The 21,960-nt window shown below is 37.6% G+C and overlaps 1 protein-coding gene across 5 annotated transcripts in view; it reads left to right on the plus strand.

The window, feature by feature from the left end:
• RAPGEF6 (Rap guanine nucleotide exchange factor 6) overlaps positions 1-21,960 on the plus strand; it is a gene marked incomplete at both ends in the record, with an annotated part of 241,187 nt that overhangs the window by 128,361 nt on the left and 90,866 nt on the right. For all 5 annotated transcript variants that reach the window (XM_079703308.1, XM_079703306.1, XM_079703304.1 and 2 more), the window contains 2 exons: positions 5,999-6,130; positions 20,774-20,951. In XM_079703308.1, the coding sequence (XP_079559434.1) occupies positions 5,999-6,130; positions 20,774-20,951 (310 nt within the window). The remainder of the gene's footprint in view (positions 1-5,998; positions 6,131-20,773; positions 20,952-21,960) is intronic.

Genomic DNA, 21,960 nt, shown 5'->3' on the forward strand with positions numbered 1-21,960 from the left:
AAATCAGGTGAACCTGGGTTTGAATTTCAACTCCACTGCTACGTGAGTGTGAGATCTAGGGCAAATTGCTTAGTCTGATTGCCTCAGTTCTTCATCAGTAAGGTAGGGATGATAATAATAATGCTTGCCATTTAGGGTCTAGTAAGGATGACAATTACTCAGTACGTTGTAAGTATCATTACCAAGCCAGTTTATAGATATGCTCTTGTGGCTTTGGTTCACTGTGTTACTTTTATGGTTGACCTCCTTTTCCTTGGTCTTACCTCTGTAGTAATCTTGGAATATACAATATCTTCCTCATCCCAACACCCCAACCAGACATTTGTCATTTTAAAATTATATTCAGTCTTTGCCTTTCTATTTACTTCATTACTAGATGAGATTTTTTTCTTTGTATCTAAACAGTAGACACTAAGTAAGAGGAACATCTTTGAGCTGGAACATACTCCTCTATCTTCTGTATTATTGAAACCAGTTATTGGTAGCTCTTTGATTTTCTGCTTCCTTTTTTAGTACTCATAATAGAGCTATAAAATGGCCTCTAAGTATGGCTTTAGCTTATTCCACAGGTTTTGATATATAGCATTTTAATTTTTAATCTGTTTAAATATTTTCTAATTTCCAATGTGACTTCATTGACCTGTGGGCTATTTAGAGGTTTGTTTTATAATTTCCCAAATACATAATAGTTTTCTAGTTATCTTTTTATTACTTATTTCTACCTTATTTGCACTGTAATCATAGGATAGTCTCTGTGTAATTTTTTTTTCAGTTGCTCTCAAGAAATTTTATTTATTTATTAAAAAAATTTTTTTTAATTAGTGTCTGCTTTATAACAAAGTGAATCAGTTATACATATACATCTGTTCCCATATCCCTTCCCTCTTGCGTCTCCCTCCCTCCCACCCTCCCTATCCCACCCCCCTCTAGGTGGTCACAAAGCACCGAGCTGATCTCCCTGTGCTATGCGGCTGCTTCCTACTAGCTATCTACCTTACGTTTGGTAGTGTATATATGTCCATGCCTCTCTCTCGCTTTGTCACAGCTTACCCTTCCCCCGTCTCTCTGTGTAATTTTAACCTTTTGAATTTTGTCGAGTCCTGCCTTACTATCAGTGTTTATAAATGTTTATGTATATACCCTAAAATAATGTATTCTATAGTTTTTTTTTTAATAAATTTATTTATTTTATTTATTTATTTTTGGCTGTGTTGGGTCTTTGTTGCTGCACGTCTTCGTTGCTGGGCTTTCTCTAGTTTTGGCGAGCGGGGGCTACTCTTTGTTGAGGTGCGCGGGCTCCTCATTGCGGTGGCTTCTCTCGTTGTGGAGCGTGGGCTCTAGGCGCGCAGGCTTCAGTAGTTGCGGCACATGGGCTCGGTAGTTGTGGCTCACGGGCTCTAGAGCACAGGCTCAGTAGTTGTGACTCACGGACTTAGTTGCTCCACGGCATGTGGGATCTTCCTGGACCAGTGATTGAACCCATGTCCCCTGTGTTGGCAGGCGGATTCTCAACCACTGTGCCACCAGAGAAGCCCAAGAATGTATTCTATAGTTGTTGATTGCAGTGTTCTGTGTGTTGATATATACACTTCAGGTCAGATTTGTTAATTATGTTCATATCTTCTGTATCTACATTTTTTAATTTGCTTATTCTGTCCCTGAGAGATGAGTGGTAAAAGTTTCATGGCATAATTGTAGATTCATCTAGTTCTCCTTTTATTGTTGTCATTTTTTTACCTAATACAGTTTGAGGCTGTGTTACTAGGTGCAAATCTATTTAGTGTTGAACTTGTTACCATTATGAAATGTCCCCTTTTGCATCTATTAATGCCTTTGCCTCAAAGTCTACTTCATCTGACATTAATATAACTACATAACCTTTCTTTTGGTTTGTGTTACTATTTTATATAGTCAATATTCATGTTGATTTACTCACACATTTCCAATTTTCATTGGTTTTCCTTCTTTCCTTCATCTAGAAGCTTTCATTTGGAATCATTTTCTGTCTCCCAGTGGATTGTCTTCACTGTAAATCAGCCGTGGGAGTATTTCTCTTCATTTTTGTTTCTCTGAAAATGACTGTTTTGCCCATTTTGAGGACTGTTTTTACTGGGTGTAGAATTCTAGCTCTTAGAGATAACACTCCATTGTCTTCTGGCTTCCAAGTTGAGAAGTCAGCCATCAGTTTAATTTTGCTCTTGTCAAAGCAATCTCTTTTTTTCCAGACTGCTCTTAAGACTTTTCTCTTTGTTTCTTTCCCCAACACTTCTACCCTGGTGTGCATAGGTATGGGTTGGCTTTTATTTATCTTGACAGTAATTCTTAAAGCTACTTAGTCTGTGACTTTGTATCTTTTGCTAACTTTGAAAAATGCTTAGCCATCATTTCTATGCCTTAAGTGCTCTTCTGTTTCTATGACTCCGGTTATTCACATGTTACCTTCTCACTGTATATCCTTTGGCTCTTGGCCCTTCTCTCCTAGCTTCATTCTTTTTACTATCCATGCTTCATTCTAGATATTTTTTCAGACCAATGTTTATTTTTCTGTTTCTTTTCTTAGCTCTGTCAAATTTGTTACAGAATCCATCTGTTTACTTGCTTTTTTAAAAGTATGTATTTATTTATTTTTAATACCTTTATTGGAGTATAACTGCTTTACAATGGTGTGTTAGTTTCTCCTTTATAACAAAGTAAATCAACTATACGTATACATATATCCCCATATCTCCTCCCTGTTGCATCTCCCTCCCACCCTCCCTATCCCACCCCTCTAGGTGGTCAAGAAGCACCTAGCTGATATCCCTGCGCTATGCAGCTTCTTCCCACTAGCTATCTGTTTTACAGTTGGTAGTGTATATATGTCCATGCCACTCTCTCACTTCGTCCCAGCATACACTTCCCCCTCCCCATGTCCTCAAGTCCATTCTCTACATCTGCATCTTTATTCCTGTCCTGGCCCTAGGTTCTTCTTTTTTTATTTTTTAATTCCATATATATGTGTTAGCATATGGTATTTGTTTTTCTCTTTCTGACTTACTTCACTCTGTATGACAGACTCTAGGTCCATCCACCTCACTACAAATAACTCAATTTCGTTTCTTTTTATGGCTGAGTAATATTCCATTGTATATATGTGCCACATCTTCTTTATCCATCTGTCTGTTGATGGACACTTAGGTTGCTTCCATGTCCTGGCTATTGTAAATAGTGCTGCAGTGAACATTGTGGTACATGACTCTTTTTGAATTATGGTTTTCTCAGGGTATATGCCCAGTAGTGGGATTGCTGGGTCATAAGGTAGTTCTATTTTTAGTTTTTTAAGGAACCCTCCATACTGTTCTCCATAGTGACTGTATCAATTTACATTCCCACCAACAGTGCAAAAGGGTTCCCATTTCTCCATACCCTCTGCAGCATTTATTGTTTGTAGATTTTTTTGATGATAGCCATTCTGACTGGTGTGAGGTGATACCTCATTGTAGTTTTGATTTGCATTTCTCTAATGATTAGTGATGTTAAGCATTCTTTCATGTGTTTGTTGGCAATCTGTATATCTTCTTTGGAGAAATGTCTATTTAGATCTTCTGCCCATTTTTGGATTGGGTTGTTTGTTTTTTTTATATTGAGCTGCATGAGCTGCTTGTATATTTTGGAGATTAATCCTTTGTCAGTTGTTTTGCTTGCAAATATTTTCTCCCATTCTGAGGGTTGTCTTTTCGTCTTGTTTATGGTTTCCTTTGCTGTGCAAAAGCTTTTAAGTTTATTTAGGTCCCATTTGTTTATTTTGGTTTTATTTCCATTTCTGTAGGAGGTGGGTCAAAAAGATGTTGCTGTTATTTATGTCAAAGAGTGTTCTTCCTATGTTTTTTCCTCTAAGTGTCTGGCCTTACATTTAGGTCTTTAATCCATTTTGAGTTGATTTTTGTGTATGGTGTTAGGGAGTGTTCTAATTTTATTCTTCTACATGTAGCTGTCCAGTTTTCCCAGCACCGCTTATTGAAGAGGCTGTCTTTTCTCCATTGTATATTCTTGCCTCCTTTGTCAAAGATGAGGTGACCATATGAGCATGAGTTTATCTCTGGGCTTTCTATCCTGTTTTTTTGCTAAAATTCTTAGTGTTGTCTTTCTCTGTGCATGTCATGATCAATAAACTGGACGAAATATGGCCAGTGAGCTGTATGACTTGTGAGCTAAGAATGACTTTTACATTTTTAAAAGGTTATTTAAAAATTTTTTCAAAGAAAAAAAAGGTAATATGATAGAGATTGTATGTGGCCTGCAAAAGCCTAAAGTGTATACTCTTTGGTCCTGTGAGGAAAATGTTTTCCAACCACTGGTATATATTAAATATAGTTATTTTAGAATCTGTATCTGATAACTCCATTTTTGGGAAGTTTTTCTTCACTGGTTTCTAGAGTTTATTATTTCCCTTAGTTTTCATGAATGCCATCTTGTCTCGTAATGTGCCTGGTTTTATTTGAGCAATGGATATTGTGTATGAAATTTTTTTTAGTATTTTGAGGCCTAGGATGATGTTTTTTTTTCTGTGGTGAAGTTTTGTGTTTGCTTTCAGAAGCTGACTGGAAGCATTAGTAATCCTGTATAACTTTAATCCAAAACCAGGGATTGAGATGATTCTAAAATGAGCATCAGTTTACTTTTGGATCACACTTATTTACTAGGGTATAATGTACTTTCCAGGGTCCAAATCCAAAGCATGGCCCTTCCATGCTAGGCCTTGGAATATAACTTTTGTCTCTCTAACCAGGGGCTATCAGAAGTGCTTCTCAACCTGTTTGCCTTCTCTTTAGGAATCAGAAAATACTCTTAAGAGAAAAGCACCTTCAAGGATCAGATTGTGTGTGTTACTGTTTTTCTGTATATCTGAGTTACAGGATTCGTCTGAATTACCTATCCCAGCAGGGGAAGTTTGTGATGTAGTTTTTTTCATGTAAATTTTTATAATTACCATGACTTCCTCTTGAGATAATATAATTCAGGCTTGGACGTTTTCTCCTTTAGAGTATATTTAGTTTCCATTGTTATGCATGTGTTTCTATAACATTTTCCTATAATAAAGTAATGTGAAACCCTGCTCTAAAAAGTAAATAGATTTCTCTCAGTAGTCCTGAATAGCTAGTTGCAGAGAAATTATTTGGAATATACATCATCATATTGCCTTTGTAAAATTTTCTCTCACCGCTTTGGAGCACAATGGTTTGTATCTTGTCTCAATTCCTGTAGCATTTATTTTGTAAAATTTTTTTAAGTTATATGGTGTGAATTATATTGTACAACTTGTATCACTGACCATATTAAAGATGAGGTGGTGGAATCATTTCCTTCTGCATCTCTTTTATCCCTATACCTAGCATAGACGTTCATTAAATAATTATGATTACTAACAGATTTTTTAGGGGCCAACTATAAGCTAATACAATATTAAATGAAAAGAGGCTTACTAAATTTTTGGAATATTGAATGCAGTCAACTGTTAGTTTTCTTAAGTCTTGGTGCCAGATGCTGTACTTTAATCCAAGATTTTGCTGTTTTGTTCTGAATTTAGCAACCATTTTGTGTTAGTGAGGTGTGTGTTGTGTGTGTATCTGTGTGTGTGTATGAGAGAGAGAGAGAGAGAGAGAGAGAGGGAAGGAGGGAGGGAGCGAGCGAGCATTCCTACCTTTTACAGTAGCAACAGCTGATATTTTTATTTGAGGAAAGGCCAGTTTTTTCCTCTGAAATACCATTACTCATGGTAATGTCTTTTGAAAACTGCTAAGTGGGCTTCCACTGTAGGCTTGCCTAAAAGTCAGAATGCTGATTTGGTTCTTATCACTTTCTAAGATTTTTCCCAAGAATGGAGAATTTAGATTAGAAATTAGGTTGCACAGAAATGTACGTAAAGCAAAATGTTGTTGCAGAAGTTACAGTGTGTCAAGAACTCTTTAAAGGTAATGCTTGATATTTAGATTATCTTAAATTATTTTTTCTTTTTCAGCTTCCAGCCGATCTTACCAAGATGCACATTGCAGACAACCCTCATCCACAGGTGACTCATGTGTCTTCTAGTCAGTCTGGTTGTAGCATTGCCAGTGACTCTGGGAGCAGCAGTTTATCAGATATCTATCAGGTAATACATTAAGAGTTTGTTCGCTGTGCATATGGCTTTTTTTATTCTGCCAAATACCTTGTGCATGTGCCTTAGGTGGTCATGTATCTTTTAACTAGGGTGTGAAATTTAGACATCAGGTCTTTGAGAAACTATGCTTTGTTTACTGTGTCAAATTTACAAGCCTAATGAAAGAGGTGATCTATCTTTTGAGAGTGATTAAATATGGTCCAGCAGTGCATGAATATAGTGTTCTTTTTAATTTCTTTTATCCAAGTGAATCTATATTAATATATAATATTTGCTTGCATTAGAAAATGGTTCTTGAAACAACTGAACTTAAATTTATAAAAAGGCAATTTTTATTATATTCAATAGTTGATTAGTTAAGTCTTCTATAAGTAAAGTCATGAAGAAGATTAGACTTGCCTTTGTATTATAAAGACTTAAATTTTCCAGTGGCCACATTTAAAAATTAAAAGGAAACAGGTAAAATTAATTTTAATAATATATTTTATTTAGCACAGTATATTCAAATATTATTTCAACATGTAATCAGTGTTTAAAAATTATGAATGAGTTATTTTTTTCATACTAAGTCTTCAAAAGGCAAAGTTTAATATTAACTTATGGCACATCTCAATTCAGACAAGACACATTTTTCAAGTACCACATGCGGCCTAGTGGCTACCATAGAGTACTGATTTGTTGAAATAGAATCATAGTTGTCTGAGGAAAACAGTTTAGACTGTGGTTCTGTTGAGTTGCACGGATTTAGCTGTTTTATGAAAATCAGCATTCCTCTGTTAAGGGAAGTTTGCAGGCAGGTGCAAAATGGAAAAAAGTCTCCATTTTTGGTTTATGTGAGGCTTTTTTCTACAAAGATTGTTGCTGTGGACATGCCATCTAAATCCCCCTGTTTGGCATTTTATAGTAGAGAGAACAAGGAATTCTCCTTCTTCACCATACTATAGTAGATAGAACAGGGAGTTTTTAAAAAGTAAAGTTAAAAACAGTGCAGTGGTTCTGGGGCCACTTACTGTGTTCATCGAGTTATTGGGCTTCATGCATTCTACCCCTCCGCAAAAGAAGTATCTTGTGGATTAAGTCAGAGTTGTTGCATATCTAAAAGTCAAAGTACAGCTGTGCTTCTCTGGACTCTGTTTTTCCTAGGGAAGAACACTAAGGAAGATTGACCCTGGATTAATGAAGTTCAGGGATGTGGCTTTAGATTTTTCTCAAGATAAGTGGGAATGTCTGGACCTTGCAAAGAGAGACAGTAAAGCAGAGATGTAATGTTGATGAACTATAGGTACCTGAACTCACTAGTATATCCATCTCTAAGCCACATGTGATCACCTTTTTGGAGCAAGGAGCAGAGCTCCCGATGGTTGTGAGAAAAGGGACAAAAAGATAGTGCAGAGATTGAGGTTCAAGGTCACTTGGAAAGGCCGTGCTTTACACTGAACTAATAGATGGGCTGTACACAGTGGGGTCCTGATTCTTTGGCAAGATCCTGGAGGAGCTTCTGAAGAATTGCACTTACATTAGCATCCACAGGATGTTCACCTACTGGATGACCCACCTGAAGCTGGAGCTCGAGCCTACCTGCTGGTATAGTTGGAGGTCTTCTCCTGTAGGACCATGACCATGTATGTGACTGCCCTGCGCCAACCTTTTGTATGTTTTCCTTCCTCAGTAACACTTTCCACAGTTCATTCTACCTTTTAAGAGATTCATTTTAACATAGCATAACATGTGGACAGGTATCCTTGCCAGCTTTCCTGCACATCAAAAAAGTCCCTTCATTACGAAATAAACAAGATACCTTTTCATACCCCCAGAAACCTGAAGGTTACCATTGTCCCTCCTCCCCTGATCATGATAATTCACTGTTAAGTCATATCAATTCTGCTTCCTATGTCATTGTGTTTGTGTGTTTGTATGTATATGTTTGATGCTGAGATGTAATTTACAAATAATAAAATTTACCCTCTTTAGTATAGCTTACATGAAGACATAGAATATTTCTATCACCTCAAAAAGGGCTTTGTGTGCTCCTTTTTAGTCAGTTCCTTCTTCTTATCCCCAGCTGCTGGCAGCCACCAATCTGTTTTTTGCCCTTTTGGTTTTACGTTTTCCAGAAGGTCACATAAATGAAAACATATAGTTAAAAGATGATGCTGTGAAATGTGTCAACTAACCAACAAGATAAAATGAGTTTTAATGAATTTAGGGAGAGTAAACAGATGAGCAAAAACAATGAAATTCAAGAACCAAAACAGAAATTCAGAAATTTAAAGGAGAAAACTATTATAATACTAAAGTCAAATATGCAAAAACGTAAGATAAACTCTTTAAAGCGCAGCCAAAGAAGGTAAAAGTCCCCAAACTCAGACTTCGGTTAAGCCTAGGACACTAGCCAAAGGATATAAACAGAATAAAGGTTAAAACAAAACAAATATACAAGGATAAAAACAGAAGGAAAAGAAATCAGAATCTTAAAGTAAATAAATACATACGTATATGTCTTATACTGTATACATGGAATGTATATATGAATTCAAGACGTGTTACCAAATAGTAACAGTTTTTCTGCTGATGGTAGGATTGTGGGTAGTTTTTATTGTGTTCCTTCAGCTTGTCTTATGTTTTTCTCAATGGACATTATTATTTCTACATTTAAAAAATTTTAAAGAGGACATAGAGTGTATAGTTAAAAATAAAAGTTGAATAAAATTGTGGGAAAGGATTAAAGGAATTATTACTAGGGGGTAAAAGGAATATGAACAGAATAATAATAGACTGATTAACTCTATCTCCTATAATGTAGAATTTCTAGACCTACAATTTAACAAATTAAAAAAACAAAAACTATGGATAAGGTAAATAATACCAACTAAATTGTGTGTGTGTATCCAATTGGGTCCTCAGGACTAAAAGAGAAGAAGAGAGCTTAGAGTTAAATATCAATACTGGACCTTCAGTCTCTCCCTTAACCTCAGGCCTCCTTTTAGTACTTGTGAAAGCTGTGAATACACTCTTTGGTTAACAGACATTTGATCCACACCAAAAGGTCCTTGGTGTTTGATCTTGTCCCAGACCATTTGGCATGGACCAAATATGCTCATGGACATTTTGGACAGGACCAAACATCCTTCAAGGCACCTTTTAGTTACAGATGTATGTTGGCAGTGTATATACCTTGACCAGCAACATTTGAAGTAGTTTTCCTGGTTATCCAAATTTCAACATTTGAGAGGTTTTAAAAGTGAATACCTAACCCAGTCATGGCCTAAAACAGTATAAGCAGAGCCTTACAAAATATGCGAGTACATTTAACTCTTGAACAAAATAGGTTTGAACTGCACGGGTCCACTTATATGTGGATTTTTTCCCCAATAAATACATACTACAGTACTACACGTACAGAACTGCACTTACAGAGGGCTGACTGTAAAGTTATATGTGGATTTTCAACTGTGGGGGGGGAAGGGGGTTGGTGTCACTAACACCAATGGTTTTCAAGGGTGAACTGTATTTTTAATTTGGAGGATTGGAGGGGAAAGAGAAGAGAGACATCCTAACAGCAGTTTGTAACAGGAATATAGTTTACAGTACCATTTTATATGGCCAAATGTATGACTATGCTCCTATGTATTTCCTTCTTGAGAGCTTTCATGTGTTCTGGTTTAAAAGTAAAAGCTCTTGGATCTCAAAGGAAGTTCAAAATAAAGCATTTATCACAGTTTAGAAAAAATGCAAGTAATTGTTTCAGTATGAATATGTTTCTAATCAGATTAGCTTAAAATTTAGCTAAGAGTATGCATTAAGATGTTAGAATGTTCTTGGATAGAATATTTTATGTATCTTCAAAGAAAACTCAAGAGAAATAAGGAGGGTTGCTTTCTGGATTCCTTTTCCAAGAGCTGGAGGATTGTAAAATGTAAAATGTTAATTATTGAACCTAAAGCAGTTGTCTTGTCATTAACTTATTTTTAAATAACCTCAGGCACCCATTCATCCCCCACCTGTCTTTTTTGGTTTTTATATAGGAAGTAAATGTGATCCTAAAAATCCCACCTCATGGCAGCATGATTCCTTAACTCAGTGCTCTACTGCCAGTGTCTCCAAAACTCTGGTGCCATGTTTCCACCTGGATGTTCTTTTGATACTTCAACAAGCTTTTTGCCCTGCTACATGTTTTCTTCCACTTGTCTTTAATATTTCTGTTAAGAATATCATGTCTCCTAGTCAAAGTCTCAGTTATCTTTGCGTATTTCCATTTTTTAAACTTTTGCTTTCATTACAAGAATGACTTTCCTTCTGTTCAAAAATCTTCAGTACTTCACCATTATCTAATTTACACTCTTCATTTCAAATTTATATTCAAATTCCAAGCCTTTCATTTCTAACCATAATATGAAAATCTGGTTTTATAGTCCACTGTTTCCCACTTAACACATTCTAGATTCTGGTCCATGACAAATACATATGCTATTCCCTGAACGTGTTTGTCTTTTTCTAGCCCTGTTTTGGTAATGCTGTTCTTCCTGCAGCTCCACCTGGATGACATTTTCTTATTGCCTCTCACATGTTGGAACCTACAGCAGTTTTTCTGTGGCTCTTATCACTTTTTTCCACTCTGCTTTTTAGTGTGGTTACTTTTAAACTTGAGCTTTTTCCTCTCATGGTAAATTTGTAGTGTGCAGAGTTTGTTTCTTCCTTTTGTTATCTCACGCTGAGTTAAGCACAGTGTTGGCACTTAGGAAGCAATCTACAATTCTTTTTAGTTGAATTACATTTGAAAGTAGAAATCAATATTTCCAGGGAAAATGCAGAGAATCACTACTAACTAATTGACGATCCAGAGCAAGGGAGGCATTACTTTGACCACCTGCCCTGTTGTAGAGATAATGGAATGGCCAGCCTGGACAGCATTATTGTGAAGGATTAATTTCACAGGGTTCTTGCCCTGACTAGAAAAACAGAGAGGAAACATAAGGACTAAGTGATCCATGAAAAAGGTTGAATGAAATATTAAAAATGGGAATTCAGGAAAGATAAGCACTGAATGTCTAAGATTCTGGCTTAATATTTGCTCTAAATTTGAGAATGTGGCTTCTATAAGCTTGTATAACTTCTCATTCTAACCTCTAGTTCCCCTCATCATACCTTCATGTTTACGTAGATGCAAACAGGAAAAGGAAATCCGCTGGTGGTTTATTTGGAGAAGGCCAAGTCAACAGAAAATCACCTCAGACTGCCTGCCTCACCAAATTATATTTACACATATACACAGAGACACATTCATACTGTGGGAAAAAGAAAAATGCAAGAAGTTTAATACTTGTCTTGTTAGCCCTTTCACCAACATACTTTTTTTTTTTTTTTCTGGGCTTAATCCGTTTATCATAATCTTTCTTAGGGTCTGCTGTATTCCAACTGCTGGGTTAAAATAGTTGAAAGGCCAGGGCTCCGATCTTTTTCGAACCCTACCTTAATGAATGTGGCATATCTTTTGACCTACCTTTTTCTAACAACTTTGATATTATGTGAGTCTCTGAGGCTCTGTTAAATTTTCTTGTTGGCTTTTTTCCTCTCTTTCCTTCAGTTTGGGTAGTTTTTATTGCCCTTCAAGTTTACTCTTCTTGCAGTTTACATTTCTATATTGGTATTTCCCATTTTACCCTAAATTATGTTTGTACTTTCTTTTGAATCCTTGAATTTGCTTATAATAAATGTCAAAAATTCATGTCTCCTAATTTGATAATTCCTGCATCTCTTTATATTGATTGATTTTTCTCCTGATTATTGGTCACATTTCCATGCTTCTTCATCTGTCTAGTAATTTTATATTGTATGCTGGATATTGTGGATACTACATTTTAAAAAAATCTTATCTAGTTATTAAATAAACGTTTTTCCTAGGAACTGCATCCTCAGCAGCATCATATAGTGACTACCAGTCCTGGTGGTCCTCATATCTACCTTTACCTTAAAGACCTGGCTTGCCTTTGTTTAGTCAAGGATTTATATATTTTTTTAAAATTTTTATTTATTTATTTATTTATTTATGGCTGCATTGGGTCTTCGTCGCTGCTTGCAAGCTTTCTCTCGTTGCAGCAAGTGGGGGCTACTTTTCGTCGCAGTGCAGGGCTCCTCACTGTGGTGGCTTCTCTTGTTGTGGAGCGCGGACTCTAGGCGCGTGGGCTTCAGTAGGTGTGGCACATGGGCTCAATAGTTGTGGCTCTCAGGCTCTAGAGCATAGGCTCAGTAGTTGTGGTGCATGGGCTTAGTTGCTCCGCGGCATGTGGGATCTTCCCGGACCAGGGCTGGAACCCGTGTACCCTGCATTGGCAGGTGGATTCTTAACCACTGCGCCACCAGGGAAGCCCTGGTCAAGGTTTTAGACCTTGGACTCTATGTAGCACATTTTATTTACTTTTTAAAAAATCCTTTGTAATTTTTTAGCATGTTTCTGGCCACTCTTTTATATTTTTATTTATTTTTTTTAAAGCTGTACATATTTTAAATTTATTTATTTATTTATTTTAGGCTGCATTGGGTCTTCATTGCTGTGCACGGGCTTTCTCTAGTTTCAGTGAGCGGGGACTACTCTTCGTTGCGGTGTGCAGGCTTCTCATTGTGGTGGCATCTTGTTGCAGAGCACGGGCTCTAGGTGCGCGGGCTTCAGTAGTTGTGGCATGCAATCTCAGTAGTTATGGCTTGCAGGCTCTAGAGCACAGGCTCAGTAGTTGTGGCGCACAGGCTTAGTTGTTCCGCAGCATGTGGGATCTTCCTGAGCCTGAGCTCGAACCCGTGTCCCCTGCATTGGCAGGCGGATTCTTAGCCACTGCGCCACCAGGGAAGTCCCCATATTTTTATTCTTCATCCTTATTTTACCACCTTATCCCTTTTGTAGGCTCTTAACATTTTAGCAGTTGAGTATGTTCTCTTAAAACTAATTTTATTCATCCTTTTCCTTTTATCCTACTTTGAAAAAAGTACAGGTAAAAGAGGACAATGGTAAGAAGAGATTATATTCTTTCCTTTGCAGATGGCCTTAGAAAGTTCCTAAAAGGGTTCTTTTAGTAGTCATCTCCCAGTCGCTACCCATGATTTTCATTCTACCTAAAGAGTTATTTTCTTAAAATATCTTCACTTTTCATGCAGATGACAGTAAGCCTTCCCTATTATCCACATAACTTAATTGCATCTTGCCTTTTTTAAAAAAAATTTTATTGCAGTATAGTTGCTTTACAATGTTGTGTTAGCTTCTACTGTACAGCAAAGTGAATCAGCTATACATATACATATATCCCCTCTTTTTTGGATTTCCTTCCCATTTAGGTCACCACAGAGCACTGATTAGAGTTCCCTGTGATACATACAATAGGTTCTCATAGTTATCTATTTTATACATAGTATCAATAGTGTATATCTGTCAATCCCATTCTCCCAATTCATCCCACCCCCACCCCTCTTTGCATCTTGCCTTTTTTTTTTTTTTTTTTTTTGCGGTACGCGAGCCTTTCACTGTTGTGGCCTCTTCAGTTGCGGAGCACAGGCTCCGGGCGCACAGGCTCAGCGGCCATGACTCACGGGCCCAGCCGCTCTGCGGCATGTTGGATCTTCCCGGACCGGGGCATGAATCCGTGTACCCTGCATTGGCAGGCGGACTCTCAACCACTGCGCCACCAGGGAAGCCCTTGCCTTTTTTTTTTTTTTTTTCTGCTTTATAACAAATTTAATCAATTATACATATACATATGTTCCCATATCCCCTCCCTTTTGCGTCTCCCTCTCACCCTCCCTATCCCACCCCTCCAGGCGGTCACAAAGCACCAAGCTGATCTCCCTGTGCTATGTGGCTGCTTCCCACTAGCTATCTACCTTACGTTTGGTAGTGTATATATGTCCATGCTGCTCTTTTGCTTTGTCACAGCTTACCCTTCCTCCTCCCCATATCCTCAAGTCCATTCTCTAGTAGGTCTGTGTCTTTATTCCTGTCTTACCCCTATGTTCTTCATGACATTTTTTTTCTTAAATTTCATATATATGTGTCAGCATACAGTATTTGTCTTTCTCTTTCTGACTTACTTGACTCTGTATGACAGACTCTAGGTCCATCCACCTCATTACTGATAGCTCAGTTTCGTTTCTTTTTATGGCTGAGTAATATTCCATTGTATATATGTGCCACATCTTCTTTATCCATTCATCCGATGATGGACACTTAGGTTGTTTCCATCTCCGGGCTATTGTAAATAGGGCTGCTATGAACATTTTGGTACATGTCTCTTTTTGAATTATGGTTTTTTCAGGGTATATGCCCAGTAGTGGGATTGCTGGATCATATGGTAGTTCTATTTGTAGTTTTTTAAGGTACCTCCATACCGTTCTCCATAGTGGCTGTACCAATTCACATTCCCACCAGCAGTGCAAGAGTGTTCCCTTTTTTCCACACCCTCTCCAGCATTTATTGTTTCTAGATTTTTTGATGATGGCCATTCTGACTGGTGTGAGATGATATCTCATTGTAGTTTTGATTTGCATTTCTCTAATGAGTAAAGATGTTGAGCATCCTTTCATGTGTTTGTTGGCAGTCTGTATATCTTCTGTGGAGAAATGTCTATTTAGGTCTTCTGCCCATTTTTGGATTGGGTTGTTTGTTTTTTTGTTATTGAGCTGCATGAGCTGCTTATAAATTTTGGAGATTAATCCTTTGTCAGTTGCTTCATTTGCAAATATTTTCTCCCATTCTGAGGATTGTCTTTTGGTCTTGTTCATGGTTTCCTTTGCTGTGCAAAAGCTTTTAAGTTTCATTAGGTCCCATGTGTTTATTTTTGTCTTTATTTCCATTTCTCTAGGAGGTGGGTCAAAAAGGATCTTGCTGTGATTTATGTCATAGAGTGTTCTGCCTATGTTTTCCTCTAAGAGTTTGATAGTGTCTGGCCTTACATTTAGGTCTTTAATCCATTTTGAGCTTATTTTTGTGTATGGTGTTAGGGAGTGATCTAATCTCATACTTTTACATGTCCCTGTCCAGTTTTCCCAGCACCACTTATTGAAGAGACTGTCCTTTCTCCACTGTACATTCCTGCCTCCTTTATCAAAGATAAGGTGACCATATATGCGTGGGTTTATCTCTGGGCTTTCTATCCTGTTCCATTGATCTATCTTTCTGTTTTTGTGCCAGTACCATACTGTCTTGATTACTGTAGCTTTGTAGTATAGTCTGAAGTCAGGGAGCCTGATTCCTCCAGCTCCATTTTTCGTTCTCAGGATTGCTTTGGCTATTCGGGGTCTTTTGTGTTTCCATACAAATTGTGCAATTTTTTGTTCTAGTTCTGTGAAAAATGCCAATGGTTGTTTGATAGGGATTGCATTGAATCTGTAGATTGCTTTGGGTAGTAGAGTCATTTTCGCAATGTTGATTCTTCCAATCCAAGAACATGGTACATCTCTCCATCTATTTGTATCATCTTTAATTTCTTTCATCAGTGTCTTATAATTTTCTGCATACAGGTCTTTGTCTCCTTAGGTAGGTTTATTCCTAGATATTTTATTCTTTTTGTTGCAATGGTAAATGGGAGTGTTTCCTTGATTTCACTTTCAGATTTTTCATTATTAGTATATAGGAATGCCAGAGATTTCTGTGCATTAATTTTGTATCCTGCTACTTTACCAAATTCATTGATTAGCTCTAGTAGTTTTCTGGTAGCATCTTTAGGATTCTCTATGTATAGTATCATGTCATCTGCAAACAGTGACAGCTTTACTTCTTCTTTTCCAATTTGGATTCCTTTTATTTCCTTTTCTTCTCTAATTGCTGTGACTAAAACTTCCAAAACTATGTTGAATAAGAGTGGTGAGAGTGGGCAACCTTGTCTTGTTCCTGATCTTAGTGGAAATGGTTTCAGTTTTTCACCATTGAGGACGATGCTGGCTGTGGGTTTGTCATATATGGCCTTTATTATGTTGAGGAAAGTTCCCTCTATGCCTACTTTCTGCAGGGTTTTTATCATAAATGGGTGTTGAATTTTGTCGAAAGCTTTCTCTGCATCTATTGAGATGATCATATGGTTTTTCTCCTTCAGTTTGTTAATATGGTGTATCACGTTGATTGATTTGCGTATATTGAAGAATCCTTGCATTCCTGGAATAAACCCCACTTGATCATGGTGTATGATCCTTTTAATGTGCTGTTGGATTCTGTTTGCTAGTATTTTGTTGAGGATTTTTGCATCTGTGCTCATCAGTGATATTGGCCTGTAGTTTTCTTTCTTTGCGACATCCTTGTCTGGTTTTGGTTTAGGATGATGGTGAACTACTCGTAGAATGAGTTTGGGAGTGTTCCTCCCTCTGCTATATTTTGGAAGAGTTTGAGAAGGATAGGTGTTAGCTCTTCTCTAATTGCTTGATAGAATTCGCCTTTGAAGCCATCTGGTCCTGAGCTTTTGTTTGTTGGAAGATTTTTTATCACAGTTTCAATTTCAGTGCTTGTGATTGGTCTGTTCATATTTTCTATTTCTTCCTGATTCAGTCTTGGCAGGTTGTGCATTTCTAAGAATTTGTCCATTTCTTCCAGGTTGTCCATTTTATTGGCATAGAGTTTCTTGTAGTAATCTCTCATGATCTTTTGTATTTCTGCAGTGTCAGTTGTTACTTCTCCTTTTTCATTTCTAATGCTATTGATTTGAGTCTTCTCCCTTTTTTTCTTGATGAGTCTGGCTAATGGTTTATCAATTTTGTTTATCTTCTCAAAGAACCAGCTTTTAGTTTTATTGATCTTTGCTATCGTTTCATTCATTTCTTTTTCATTTATTTCTGATCTGATTTTTATGATTTCTTTCCTTCTGCTAACTTTGGGATGTTTTTGTTCTTCTTCCTCTAATTGCTTTAGGTGCAAGGTTAGGTTGTTTATTCGAGATGTTTCCTGTTTCTTAAGGTATGATTGTATTGCTATAAACTTCCCTCTTAGAACTGCTTTTGCTGCATCCCATAGGTTTTGGGTCGTCGTGTCTCCATTGTCATTTGTTTCTAGGTATTTTTTAATTTCCTCTTTGATTTCTTCAGTGATCACTTCGTTATTAAGTAGTGTATTGTTTAGCCTCTATGTGTTTGTATTTTTTACAGCTCTTTTCCTGTAATTGATATCTAGTCTCATAGCATTGTGGTCAGAAAAGATACTTGATACAATTTCAATTTTCTTAAATTTACCAAGGCTTGATTTGTGACCCACGATATGATCTATCCTGGAGAATGTTCCATGAGCACTTGAGAAAAATGTGTATTCTGTTGTTTTTGGATGGAATGTCCTATAAATATCAATTAAGTCCATCTTGTTTAATGTATCATTTAAAGCTTGTGTTTCCTTATTTATTTTCATTTTGGATGATCTGTCCATTGGTGAAAGTGGGGTGTTAAAGTCCCCTACTATGATTGTGTTACTGTCAATTTCTCCTTTTATGGCTGTTAGTATTTGCCTTATGTATTGAGGTGCTCCTATGTTGGGTGCATAAATATTTACAATTGTTATATCTTCTTCTTGGATTGATCCCTTGATCATTATGTAGTGTCCTTCTTTGTCTCTTCTAGTAGTCTTTATTTTAAAGTCTATTTTGTCTGATATGAGAATTGCTACTCCAGCTTTGTTTTGATTTCCATTTGCATGGAATATCTTTTTCCATCCCCTTACTTTCAGTCTGTATGTGTCTCTAGGTCTGAAGTGGGTCTCTTGTAGACAGCATATATATGGGTCTTGTTTTTGTATCCATTCAGCCAATCTGTGTCTTTTGGTGGGAGCATTTAGTCCATTTACATTTAAGGTAATTATTGATATGTATGTTCCTATTCCCATTTTCTTAATTGTTTTGGGTTCGTTATTGTAGGTCTTTTCCTTCTTGCCTTTTTATGTTGTGAGTTATCCATCTTTTTTATCAGACATAATCTAAAAGGTCAGAATGAGACTAGGTTCAAATAGTCTTGGTCAGGGGATGAAAACCTGAGATTGAGATGAGGACAGGGTAGTTTAAAAACTAAGATTTAAGGTAGATTGTCCTTAAAATTTGATAAAAGAGAAAAAGGCTGTTATTCCAGAGGTGAGCATCTATGTTCTGAAAAATTAACTTGTGTAGGGCTTCCCTGGTGGCGCAGTGGTTGAGAGTCCGCCTGCCGATGCAGGGGACGCAGGTTCGTGCCCCGGTCCTGGAGGATCCCACATGCCGTGGAGCGGCTGGGCCAGTGAGCCATGGCCTCTGGGCCTGCGTGTCCGGAGCCTGTGCCCCGCAGCGGGAGAGGCCACAGCGGTGGGAGGCCTGCGTACCGCAAAAAAAAAAAAAAAAAAAATTGTGTAAAAAATATTGATCCAATGTTTTTAACACTCATTTCTTAGATTAAAATCAGTGTTTGTAGATAAATTGGGTTTTGGGAAAGTCATTTTAGTATCTACACATTTAAATTAAAACTACTTATCTTTGAAAAGAGATTATAACTTGTTAGCAAGTTTTTTGTTCCAAAGGTATATTATTCAGAAATGCACTCTGCTTAAACCCTAAAGTTTCATAACCAAAATAACTCAGGAGAGCATACTAGTCATAAGATGGGATTGCCCCTCTAAGATCCTTAGGAGCCAGCTTATCTAATCTTAAAGATTTCAAGTTGGGTGTTTAATCTAGTTTGTTAACTATTGATTAAAGCTCTTCTTTAAAGCTGTGCAGAAATCCAAAGGAAGTATAGAACCTGGTCTTACAAAACAAATCAGAACTCTTTCAGTTGCAGGTATCAGAGCCTTAACTTGAATTAACTAAAGCCAGAACAGATAAGTTATTGACCCCCAGAGAAAGCAGAGGCAGCTCTGGCCTCAAGGAACCTGGATGCTTGCAAGTGTGTCTGCCCCTGTTTGCCTGTCTCTCTAGTTCTTTGACTCCTTGTTGCTTGATTGCTCTTCCTCCCTCTCTCTCTGTGACACTTTCTGCCACAGGTCATCTTTGTTGCACATGCTGTGCTCTTTCCATCTCTGTCCTGCATGATATATTTTTGATTTTTTGCTTTGTTGCTCTGCGTCTGTCTGTCTCGATCTCTTTCTGTGTCTGCTCTCTTGTTCAATGTCCTTCCTCCGCATTCCCCTGCCCTTTACTCTGTCAGTTGATTCCATTTTCTCCCACCACAGAAAGGAATTCCCATGTGGCTGTAGGCTGTTCTGTGTCACATTCTTCCAATTCATCAACCAGAGGAGAAAGGATGCTCTGCCCTCCAGCTCCAGTTATAAAAATCCAGAGGAAAGGACTCTCTCCCTTAGCTTCCCTAGCCAGGAACAGGGCACTGTTTCCCTTTGAAATCTCTGGGTTAAGTTGGAGAGGAACATCAACTCCCTAAAAGAAGGAAGAACCTCTTCTGGGCAGACAAAATAGTAAATGTTCAACACAGGAGATGAGACTTAAATATTTGAATGAAGATTCCATAGTTTTCAGTAATCCTCATGTATGAGTGCTTATTTATTATGAAATTTCTGTACGTTCTACTCATTTTTTTCCATATCTGCTTCAGTATTCATGCTTTTTCATTTATTATAATATGAATCAACTGAGTATAATATTTAGAAATATTGCCTAATAATCCACTTCAGGACAATTTTATTTTGTGCTGAAGTACAAAAAGTAAAAAATACAAAGTACAAAAAGTAAATAAATAATTTTATTTATTTCATTGTTTTCTTTGAGTAACATTTAAATTCACAGTTTTTTTTAAATCTGCCAGTTCTTTTACAAGTATCTGAGACTAGTATGTTTGCAAAGTTCAGGTTGTAAGTATAAGTTTATTTTTTTAAGATTGCTTAGAGCAGTGGTCCCCAACCTTTTTGGCACCAGGGACTGGTTTCTTGGAAGACAGTTTTTCCACAGACGGGGGTGGGGGGGTTGGGGATGGATCAGGTGGTAATGCGAGCGATGGGGAGCGATGGGGGGCGGCAGCTCACCTCCTGCTGTGCAGCCTGGTTCCTAACAGGCCACAGACCAGAACCCGTCTGCCACCGCGGCGTTGGGGACCCCTGGTAGAGTAACCTTGGCTCTTCTTTGCTTACTGTTAGATTCAACAATAAGGTATTGGATAGAGATAAGTATTTGTTCAGTCCTTCACAGTTGTTGAATTTTAGCACTTTTCAGTACTACTCTTTACCTGTTTTATACTTCTGTTCTTAATTTACATGACTGTCTACCCTACTAGACTCTAAACCTAGTGCTGAAAGAATAATACCTTATTTATAACACCCAGCATATACTAACAAGGTACTTCTAAAATGATTGTTGGTAAACTGTTTTTCTCTTTCTTGCACTTAATATTTTAGGAAATGTACTTTTAAGGAATATAAGTGTTTGTTGGAAAGCAGGTATTAATACATTTAGTGATGTTTGAGTCTCTTGACCATTTTATACATACTGGCTCAGATTTGTCAATTTAGATGTCACACTGAAATGATGACTTGTATTTTAGGCAGAGAGAAACGTTTTATAAATAAGTAGCATTTTGTTTTTGATACAGCATACAGTATTGCCTAATTCTTGATAATATTTGGTGGGAGGGGTAGTTTTGCTTCATTCAGATTGTGACATATAATTTTTATAACATGAAATGGTAAGTGACCAAGATTTCTTTCTGTAGGCTACGGAAAGTGAGGTAGGAGATGTAGATTTAACACGTCTTCCAGAAGGACCTGTTGATTCTGAAGATGAAGAAGAGGAAGATGAAGAGATTGATCGAACAGATCCACTGCAGGGGCGAGATCTTGTTCGAGAATGTCTTGAAAAAGAACCTGCAGACAAAACTGATGATGACATTGGTAAGAAATACATCTGTTCACATTAGGAATTTTATAGTTCAATTTATGTATAGATACCTATTGGTGCATAACAAATTACCCCCAAGAAGGTTTTGTGGGTCAAGAATTCAGGAGCAGCCAACCTGAGTCGTTCTGGCTCATTGTCTCTCGTGAGGTTGTAGTCAGAATGTGGCAGGGGTTACAGTCACTGGGCTAAGCTGGAGGATCTGCTTCCAAGGTGGCTGCTCACATGGCTTTTGGCATAGAACCTCAGTTCCTCTCCACACGGGCTTCTCCAGAGGTTGTGTAAATGTCCTCACCACATGGCAGTTGGTTTCCCCAAAAGCCAGTAATTCAGGGGAGAATAAGGCAGATGCCATAGTATATTTTATGATCTGGCCTCAGGAATGATACATCATTGCTTCTTCCCAATTCTGTTTGTCATACAGAGCAACCCTCATGCAGTATGGGAGGGGACTGCACGAGGACATGAATATCAAGAGGCAAGAATTGTTTTGGGCCGTGTTTGAGGCTAGCTGCCCCAATATTAGAGCTTGTTTTGGAGGTTCTAGCAGGGGAACACAGCTGCTCATATATCCATAAGCAAAGGACAGTACTCCTTTCTCAGGGAAGGTTCTCCTCTATCAGGACAGGCTGTCCTCTTTGACTAAGTGTACAGCTTCAAGACGGATGCATGTGTGGAGTGGTGAAGGGAGAAAGGGGACACCTGCCTAGACAGCCAGATCAGCTGAATCAACCCTGGCCATCATTAGGGTAATGGATGTTGCAGCCAGATAGTCCTCACATTCTGGCTGCCCCAATTTATAAAACAATAGCTTTGATTGCAGTAAAGTGATTTCCCCCTCCATGTCCATAAGACATGTAAAACACAGTGCGTCAGTGTTCAATGTCTATGAATTCAAAAAAATTTCAAATGTTATCAAAAATCATAGTTTTGCCTCTAGCTTGAAAAAATAATGTATGTGTATATTTTTTGGTTCAAATTTTTTTTTCCTTTATCTTTATTGCT

Source organism: Hyperoodon ampullatus (assembly GCF_949752795.1).
Source record: "Hyperoodon ampullatus genome assembly, chromosome: 4".
Lineage (NCBI taxonomy): Eukaryota > Metazoa > Chordata > Mammalia > Artiodactyla > Ziphiidae > Hyperoodon > Hyperoodon ampullatus.